This window comes from Cajanus cajan, chromosome 10 (assembly GCF_000230855.2).
Source record: "Cajanus cajan strain Asha chromosome 10, NIPB_CcT2T_4, whole genome shotgun sequence".
NCBI classification, from domain to species: domain Eukaryota; kingdom Viridiplantae; phylum Streptophyta; class Magnoliopsida; order Fabales; family Fabaceae; genus Cajanus; species Cajanus cajan.
In genome coordinates, this window is record NC_138526.1 from 43,859,712 (window position 1) to 43,870,199 (window position 10,488).

At 43.4% G+C, this 10,488-nt stretch overlaps 1 protein-coding gene across 1 annotated transcript; it reads right to left on the minus strand.

Moving 5' to 3' along the window:
• Positions 1-307: 307 nt before the first annotated feature.
• On the minus strand, positions 308-10,195 carry LOC145952513 (uncharacterized). Its single transcript, XM_083064886.1, has 2 exons — positions 9,722-10,195; positions 308-319 (listed from the first exon to the last, which is right to left on the minus strand). Exons 1-2 carry the CDS (start codon positions 10,193-10,195, stop codon positions 308-310), a joined length of 486 nt encoding a protein of 161 aa, XP_082921012.1.
• Between the last annotated feature and the right edge of the window lie 293 nt (positions 10,196-10,488).

Here is a 10,488-nt window from a genome sequence, read left to right on the forward strand (position 1 = left end):
AAATAGGACCAAAATTTTTCCAATGCAAACACTATGGCTAGCAACTCTTTTTCAGTGGTGGCATAATTAATTTGTGCCTCATTTAAAACTTTGCTAGCATAGTGAATAGCATGAAAAAGTTTAGTCCTCCTTTGGCCTAAGACTGCCCCAACCGCATAATCACTAGCATCACACATGAGTTCAAAATCTAGTGTCCAATCTGGTACAATGATTATGGGTGCAGAGGTGAGTCTAGCTTTTAAAGTTTCAAAAGCTTTCATACAAGAATCATTGAAGCAAAAAGGAGTGTCTTTGTTTAGGAGACTGCTTAGGGGTATGGCTATCATTGAAAAATCAAAAGAGTCACCCGAATAAGGATAACCGGGATACTCCACCATCGTCGAAAGGACGTCAGCCAATCATAAGGCATCGCTCACATCAGAAAGAGCATCTTCGTGTCTACACCCCAAGGAAACAGAAATTCCTCAATGGGTACCAACTACGCAATGGAAAGTTGGGACACAAGAACCTATGAGTAACTGCACATCCCCTAGACGGATCCCTGCGTTATCCAGCCCTCAGTGGCACAAAAATCAAAAACAATCGTCGAAGCAGCATCGTGGACTATGGAGACAAACTTATCTCAAAACCCTGGAGAGGGCAAACTCAGCTGCCCATGTTGAGAGGCAAAACCCTGGAGAGGGCAAACTCAGCTGCCCATGTTGAGAGGCAAAACCCTGGAGAGGGCAAACTCAGCTGCCCATGTTGAGAGGCAAAACCCTGGAGAGGGCAAACTCAGCTGCCCATGTTGAGAGGCAACACCCTGGAGAGGGCAAACTCACCCTGGAGAGGGCAAACTCACCCTGGAGAGGGCAAACTCAGCTGCCCATGTTGAGAGGCAACACCCTGGAGAGGGCAAACTCACCCTGGAGAGGGCAAACTCAGCTGCCCATGTTGAGAGGCAACACCCTGGAGAGGGCAAACTCACCCTGGAGAGGGCAAACTCACCCTGGAGAGGGCAAGACTCACGCTACCAAAGTGATCAGAAGCACTGAGGTATGCACAAGCCTGGAGAGGCGACGACTAATACTCACCCTAGAGAGGGCAAACTCACCCTGGAGAGGGCAAACTCACCCTGGAGAGGGCAAGACTCACGCTACCAAAGTAACTAGAAGCGCGGAGGTATGCACGAGCCTGGAGAGGCGACGACTAATACTCACCCTGGAGAGGGCAAACTCAACCTGGAGAGGCTACTCAACAATTTTCCCACCTGAAGACACTACAAGTCGGAAGGATGGCTTATTCCCCGGACAATTGGGTCAACTCCTTTACTTATCAAACGGTACACCAAAAGGCCGTTTGACTAAGTAAAGGGGGGGCACTTGTAGACCCCTAAAATTGTCCGGGTCGGAAATAAGACTCGAAGACTCTCAAAGATCAAAGGAAAGTCAGCCAGAAGGACTCCCAGAAGACCATAGGATGACTATCTGTAGGTTTAGAGGTCTTAGAGTAGCCAAAAATAAGAAAGTGGGAGGTTTGGAGCTCAATACGGCCTCCTTGGAGTTCAGTACGGCCGTACTGCACATTTTGTACTACAATACGGCCGTACTGAAACCAATACGGCCGTATTGAAGTTTCTGTATTTCAATACGGCCGTACTAAATTCAATACGGCCGTATTGAAGTACAAAAACTCAATACGGGCCGTATTGAACCCAGGGGCCGTACTGTGCCTCATCCCTATAAATAGGACGTCATTTGGACGTCATTCCACACTTTTCCACACAGTTTTGACTCCCTCCTTGAGTATTCTGGGGTTTTTGAGCAGTGTTCTGCCCTAGAAATCTCTCTGGGAGTCGATCCGACGAAGTTCTGGAATTCCGAGCATTTAGCTTGGAGATTCGAACTTAGTCGAAGGGAAATCTTTTGGATTTCCATAGTCAAAAATTATTTTTAGGAAGGAGCGAGCGAGCTTGTAGAGGGAGGGAGTGCCAAAAAGCCTCCTAGACTTCATTGATATATAAAAAGCACGCTTCAAGAGGTTTCTTTTCTAAAAATCCCTTCTTTTACCGCTTTCTGATTGTTGCATATTTAAATTTATCATCATGTAGATATTTAATTTACAATCGCTTATAATAAATAGGGGTAATTTAGTAATTTTGCGCTATTATTTAATAAATAATCCGTCATAGGGAACCCTAATGGGGCGCTGTGGGGGTGCTAACACCTTCCCCACATGTAACCGACTCCCTTACCCAACTCTGGTTGTAATGGCCAAAGTTGATTTATAAAATCAATTGCCTTAAATCTTTTTCCAATGTTTTGAGTAAAATATTGGTGGCGACTCCAAGAACCCTAATTTTTGCGAAAACCACTAATCCATAGAGGGTCCCGCTTGGGATTAATATGGATTGGTGAATCATTTAATAAAATTGGTAGCTCGACAAGGTCTCAGTTTGAGAATAAGTCGTTCTATCAATCCACCACTTTTCAAAACTTTAAAAAGAGTCCAACCATCGTCGCGATTGCCAAGGTCCGTTTCGGCGGGTGGCGACAGATGGCGACTCCACTGGGGAAGCCTCGAGAGTCAGTCCCATTTAGTGATGGATTATTTTCAAAATAATAGTTTAAAATTACTTTATTACCCCTTGCGTGTATGATAACATGCTTTATCTATTTGGCTTTAATAACTGTTGTATTTTTAAATTCTCGCAATTGTTTGAAATAAAAACTGCACACAAACCTTTGCACACAACAGTTCCCTCTATACCCGGGGGCATGAGTGGTAAGCCATAGGGAGTGGATGTTAGTACGGCCGGTTGTCGAATGGGTCTATAGGTGCCCGTAGACCGTTGTCGGAAAACATCACTCAAGGTGATAACCATGAACTCAAGTCCGACAGTGCGTTGGAACTTTCCATCGACTTACGACGAGAGGAATTGGGTCCCTATAATGGGGGCACCTTGGGGGCCTCAGACCGGTGAGAACAGTTAGATCCACCTTGAATATGCACTTTTCTGCAGGATACCCCTACCTCGTGATTCGCTCGTGACTGTTCGTGGATGAGTGAATTGTTTGTGTATAGGTTTATGTGATATTGTTTGTGCATTAATAATAAACCTCGTGATAAGGTCTAAAGAATAATCCCCATGCATGAAAATACCATGACATGAGAGGAAAGACCATGTGTGAAAATATAATAAAAGTGAGGAGCATGTACATCATTACCAATAAGACATCATGCATCCTCATAAACCATGCATTTTAGGTTCACCAATACCTCTTGACATGAGTAAAAGAGACCCATAATCATCGAGTTTCTCCGTTGGGGAGGGATCATAAGTCAAGGAGGGTGGTAACACTCTGTTTTAAAAAGGCAGCGCCTTAAAAATGGAGGGTTATCAAGCTCATGTCAAGAGTGTATTCACTCCATAAATAAAATTAGATTGAACATTCATTTTAGAAAGTGGCTGGTCATCTCTCTGTCCTCGCGCGCGCGCAGAAAATCAAGAAGATGGACGCGTTGGAGGAACAAAATAAGAAGCTTACAGCTGAGCTCTCACAGCTCAAGGAGCAAATGGCGCAAATGATGGAACTCATGCGTCACCACAACATACACGGGGCTGAGCACAGTGACCATGAGTCCCATCATGTTGGAGGAAGAGTGGAACAAGAGCTGAAAAGTGGGAAGCTAGCTAAACCTTCCCAATCATTTAAAGCTAAGAAGACCTTTAGGAAGAAGAAGGAGAGAGGAGTCAATGCCGTAAATATTTCTTCATCTTCTTCCACTTCGAAGTCAGGAAAGTCGCAATACAACCCTGTGAAGAAGTTTGATAAACTTCCGACCACATATAGCGACCTCCTGCCGAAGCTAGTGGAAGCACGTCTTCTAGCTTATGTTCCACCAAAGAAAATGGATCCACCCTACCCCGATTGGTACAATCCACAAGATAAATGTCTATACCATTCGGGGGCACCGGGGCATTCAACGGAGAACTGTAGAGCTCTCAAATATAAGGTCCAAAACCTTATCGATGCTGGGTGGATCACTTTTGATTCAACAGCGCCCGACGTGAGCAAGAATCCTCGGCCAAAGCAGGAATAGAGAGAAGAACAAGCCACGATAGGGCCCCTTCATATTTCTCTTTTAGGGACTCATGATCAGTACCCGAGATCATGAGAACCTTTTCATGTAAATAAGGGTTTTTGTACAGTTTTAATACATATCAATAAAGAGGCATTCTTCACACATCACTCTCTCTTTTGTTCTTTTCTCTCTTTCCTCATTAACATTAATAATTCTAAACCTAAACAGAACCAATAAAATAATTATGTCTGTAATTGTTCGCTCTGACCGGGATCCGAAAGTTGAGGATGAATGGGTTGAGTTGGACAGTGATGAGGAGGTCATCTCTCCGGATCTGCAAAGACTGCTAAATCAAGAAGCTCGTCTACTCCAACCATATCAAGAGAAATTGGAGACTGTGAATTTGGGGCAGGGCCGAGAGATAAAAGAGGTCAACATTGGGACCCATATCAGTGATGAAATAAGGACACATGTTTCCGCTATGATTATAATAAAATCATTCTTTATTCTTTCTCATTGCTTCTTTTCTTGCTTATAATAAAATTCTAAACCACATTATTTTTAACCCTGTTTGAATAAACATGAATGAGGTTAAAATCATCTTAATAATAATAAACCCACATCATCTTTATGTGGAAGTGTGGAGCACCTTCCCTTGGCCTCGACAAGTGCCATCATGGATAAAAAGAAATCTTTTAAAATAAAAGAAGCTCGGCAGGAAACCCAAAAAGGGGGCTGCGCAAAAATAAGAGCAAAGAACCTGCTAGGAATCCCACAAAAGGGTGACCTAGGCAAAAATTAGGGTTGCAAAATAAACAAAAACAAAAGTCCGCTAAAACGCCACAAAAGGGTGTTTTAGGCAAAAATAAGGACAATCAAAAAAAAAAAAAAAAAAGAGAAATCCATGATGGTACCACGAGCCGAATTCAAGAAAGGTTCAAGGGAAGCTATCTAAGTTGTCAAATCACAACGTCAATAAACAAAGATTTTCTTAACTTCATAAGTGTTTAATCAAACAAGCCTAAACACATAAGCCTACCTTGGCCAACCATTCTTACAAAAACCATTTTTGAAAAATAAATCCCCTCTAAAACACAAACTTCAGAATAAAAGTATCTTTCCCTTCTTTTCTCTCTTGTCCCAAATGATTTTAGAATAATCTAGTGGAAGCATGGAGAAATAAATCATCACTGATAATGGATCTAATCTGAACAACAAAATGGTGGAAGAACTGTGCCAAGAATTCAAGATCCAACACCATAACTCTTCCCCATATCGGCCAAAGATGAATGGGGCAGTCGAGGCAACCAATAAGAACATCAAGAAAATAGTGCAAAAGATGGTTGTCTCATTTAAAGACTGGCACGAGATGTTACCCTTCGCTCCTCATGGCTATAGGACTTCAGTACGTACATCTACAGGAGCTACTCCATTCTCCCTCGTTTATGGGATGGAGGCAGTTCTACCCGTCGAAGTCGAGATACCTTCTCTAAGGGTAATCATGGAAACAAAACTTTCCGAGGTAGAATGGGTTCAAAGCCGATACGACCAGTTGAACCTTATCAAAAAGAAACGGCTGAACGCCATATGCCATGGTCAAGCCTATCAGAGGAAGATCAAAAAGGCTTTTGACAAGAAAGTCCACCCTCGAGTCTACCATGAGGGAGAGTTGGTAATGAAGAAATTGCTACCAACTCAAAAGGACAAAATCGGAAAGTGTGCCCCAAATCATGGAGGACCATACGTGGAAAAACGAGCCTTCTCAGGAGGAGCATTGATCCTCACAGACATGGATGGAAAAGAACTTCGATACCCAGTCAACGCTGACGTGGTAAAGAAGTACTATGCTTGAAGACGTTGCTTGCATAGGCCCGCTAGGATGAAAACCCAAAAAGGGCGTCCTAGGCAAAAGTTAGGGCAAAATAAAAAGCCCGCCAGTACAAGGGTACTAGGCAAAACAAAGGCGAATTTATCCCCGCTAGGATATGTCCTAGGCAAAAATTAGGGGCAAAAGAATAAGATACAAAAACAAAGCAAGCAACGATCACTTGAATCGAAAACCGAAAGGCGGCTCAAGTGATTATCTTCTAGAAGCAAGCATCTTGCAGCATCTACACTCCTGGCTCAGGCATCTCACCCGAACAAACTAGGGGAATGTAAAGAGCAACAATTACAGATATAATTGTTAAGCCTAATGTATATAGCCTACCCTGGCCAGCCATTCTTCAGAAATTCCTTCTGTATATCTTTCTGTAAAAACACTTGTGAATATCAATAAAATATCTATTCATTTTCTCTTCTCTCTTGACCATGTGATTATGCCTCTAAAATTGGTATTTCATAAAAATTGTACGAAATTCCTTTAATAATCAGTCAATAAAGAAAATTGGAGGGGTTCCTATAAAATCCGTAATCTCCTGTGAAAAAGGCTCACAAAGATATTCCCTCACGTCGACGACAGAAATTCCTCCAAGAAAAGGAGGATAGGGAGAGCCATTCATTTAAAAAAAAAAAAGCATTAATAAAATAATCAAACTTGCATTTGTGCATCACACACACATTAGTTGCACATTCAAAGACCTTATCATGAGGCAATTGCATAAAATAGAAAAATAGAAAAATTGCTTGTGTATGACAACAGTCAACAGAAAAGGCCAAAAAAACGACAAAAAAGGCAAAAATACAGAAAAAGCCAAAAATCAACAAAAAAAGGCGAAATACAGAAAACCCAACAAATTGTACAAAATAATTGAGCCTGGAGAGGCTTGCCGAAATAATACTCGTACAGAATAACTGAGCCTGGAGAGGCTTGCCGAAATAATACTCCCACAGAATAATTGAGCCTGGAGAGGCTTGCCGAAATAATACTCGTACAGAATAATTGAGCCTGGAGAGGCTTGCCGAAATAATACTCGTACAGAATAACTGAGCCTGGAGAGGCTCGCCGAAATAATACTCTCTCAGAATAATTGAGCCTGGAGAGGCTTGCCGAAACAATACTCCCTCTTAGAATAATTGAGCCTGGAGAGGCTCGCCGAAATAATACTCTCTCAGAATAACTGAGCCTGGAGAGGCTCGCAGAAATAATACTCCCCAGAGAAACCTCAGCTTAAGCTCATGGAACAAATCCCCAGCGAGAGCTATCAAAGCAAGATCGTCAAAATCCCCAATGGAAGCGCGATCATCTAAACAGAATATCCGAGTCGAAAGGACTATGACCTCCTCAGTGGAGGATAGCTTTCCAACTCAAGCGATGAGTGAAGCTAAGCCTGAAGAGGCTTTCTAAATAATACTCTGGGATATATAAACTTTAAATCCCCACTCGCCTACTCAGAGGCACCCCTTCAAGAAAAATCACAAAAGACAAATAATCATTCCCCAAGTGGAATCCGGCTCTCAGCCAAACATCAAGCGTCAAGATGATCTTCCTAACAGAAGAGGCTAATCACAACAAAACGACAAAATCCCCCAGTGGATAACAGCCTACGCAGAGGCAACAAAACCGGAAAATCAAAAGAGTCACCCGAATAAGGATAACCGGGATACTCCACCATCGTCGAAAGGACGTCAGCCAATCATAAGGCATCGCTCACATCAGAAAGAGCATCTTCGTGTCTACACCCCAAGGAAACAGAAATTCCTCAATGGGTACCAACTACGCAATGGAAAGTTGGGACACAAGAACCTATGAGTAACTGCACATCCCCTAGACGGATCCCTGCGTTATCCAGCCCTCAGTGGCACAAAAATCAAAAACAATCGTCGAAGCAGCATCGTGGACTGTGGAGACAAACTTATCTCAAAACCCTGGAGAGGGCAAACTCAGCTGCCCATGTTGAGAGGCAAAACCCTGGAGAGGGCAAACTCAGCTGCCCATGTTGAGAGGCAAAACCTTGGAGAGGGCAAACTCAGCTGCCCATGTTGAGAGGCAAAACCCTGGAGAGGGCAAACTCAGCTGCCCATGTTGAGAGGCAACACCCTGGAGAGGGCAAACTCACCCTGGAGAGGGCAAACTCAGCTGCCCATGTTGAGAGGCAACACCCTGGAGAGGGCAAACTCACCCTGGAGAGGGCAAACTCACCCTGGAGAGGGCAAACTCACCCTGGAGAGGGCAAGACTCACGCTACCAAAGTGATCAGAAGCACTGAGGTATGCACAAGCCTGGAGAGGCGACGACTAATACTCACCCTAGAGAGGGCAAACTCACCCTGGAGAGGGCAAACTCACCCTGGAGAGGGCAAGACTCACGCTACCAAAGTAACTAGAAGCGCGAAGGTATGCACGAGCCTGGAGAGGCGACGACTAATACTCACCCTGGAGAGGGCAAACTCAACCTGGAGAGGCTACTCAACAATTTTCCCACCTGAAGACACTACAAGTCGGAAGGATGGCTTATTCCCCGGACAATTGGGTCAACTCCTTTACTTATCAAACGGTACACCAAAAGGCCGTTTGACTAAGTAAAGGGGGGGCAGCTGTAGACCCCTAAAATTGTCCGGGTCGGAAATAAGACTCGAAGACTCTCAAAGATCAAAGGAAAGTCAGCCAGAAGGACTCCTAGAAGACCATAGGATGACTATCTGTAGGTTTAGAGGTCTTAGAGTAGCCAAAAATAAGAAAGTGGGAGGTTTGGAGCTCAATACGGCCTCCTTGGAGTTCAGTACGGCCGTACTACACATTTTGTACTACAATACGGCCGTACTGAAACCAATACGGCCGTATTGAAGTTTCTGTATTTCAATACGGCCGTACTGAATTCAATACGGCCGTATTGAAGTACAAAAACTCAATACGGGCCGTATTGAACCCAGGGGCCGTACTGCGCCTCATCCCTATAAATAGGACGTCATTTGGACGTCATTCCACACTTTTCCACACAGTTTTGACTCCCTCCTTGAGTATTCTGGGGTTTTTGAGCAGTGTTCTGCCCTAGAAATCTCTCTGGGAGTCGATCCGACGAAGTTCTGGAATTCCGAGCATTTAGCTTGGAGATTCGAACTTAGTCGAAGGGAAATCTTTTGGATTTCCATAGTCAAAAATTATTTTTAGGAAGGAGCGAGCGAGCTTGTAGAGGGAGGGAGTGCCAAAAAGCCTCCTAGACTTCATTGATATATAAAAAGCACGCTTCAAGAGGTTTCTTTTCTAAAAATCCCTTCTTTTACCGCTTTCTGATTGTTGCATATTTAAATTTATCATCATGTAGATATTTAATTTACAATCGCTTATAATAAATAGGGGTAATTTAGTAATTTTGCGCTATTATTTAATAAATAATCCGTCATAGGGAACCCTAATGGGGCGCTGTGGGGGTGCTAACACCTTCCCCACACGTAACCGACTCCCTTACCCAACTCTGGTTGTAATGGCCAAAGTTGATTTATAAAATCAATTGCCTTAAATCTTTTTCCAATGTTTTGAGTAAAATATTGGTGGCGACTCCAAGAACCCTAATTTTTGCGAAAACCACTAATCCATAGAGGGTCCCGCTTGGGATTAATATGGATTGGTGAATCATTTAATAAAATTGGTAGCTCGACAAGGTCTCAGTTTGAGAATAAGTCGTTCTATCAATCCACCACTTTTCAAAACTTTAAAAAGAGTCCAACCATCGTCGCGATTGCCAAGGTCCGTTTCGGCGGGTGGCGACAACTCTCACCTTAAGCTTCCCATCATCCACATCAATTAGAACTCTTGCAGTCTTCACGAATGGTCGGCCAAGAATGAGAGGTACATCAATGTCCTCTTCAATATCCATCACCACGAAATCAGCGGGAAACAAGAAACGGTCCACCTTCACCAGAACATCCTCCACAATGCCGTGAGGATACTTCACAGATCGATCAGCTAACTGCAAAGTCATGCGAGTTGGCTTCACTTCCAAATCACCAATCCTCTGAAGCATAGATAAGGGCATAAGATTGATGCTAGCCCCCAAATCAAGTAAGGCCTTCCCAATAGCTAGACTCCCAATAGTGACTGGAAGAGTGAAACTACCAGGGTCCTTGGATTTTGTTGGCAACATCTTCTGAATAATGGCACTACACCCCGCCTCCAATGTGATAGTCTCCTCTTCAAAATACTTTCTCTTCTTGGTAAGGAGATCTTTCATGAACTTGGCATATGTAGGCATTTGCTCTAATGCCTTGGAGAACGGAATGTTAATCTGCAAGGTCTTGAAAATCTCTAAGAACCGAGCATATTGCCTCTCCTTATCCCTTCTTGAAGGTGCATGAGGATACGGTAAGCTCTTGGTGGGTGGTACCTTCACTATACTCCTCTCCTCCAAGGGTGCTTTATTTTTTTCTCTACTGACTCCTTCTTTTTCTTTTTCAATCTCTTTCTCTTTCTCATTCTTTTTGGTATTTTCATTTTTCTTCTTATTTTCATCAACCAACTCGCTTCCTCCTCCTTCTCAACGCTCCT

What these genes read in the sequence shown, in the direction of transcription:
- LOC145952513 (XM_083064886.1), bottom strand. Translation starts at nt 10,195, where the DNA reads ATGCCTACATATGCCAAGTTCATGAAAGATCTCCTTACCAAGAAGAGA.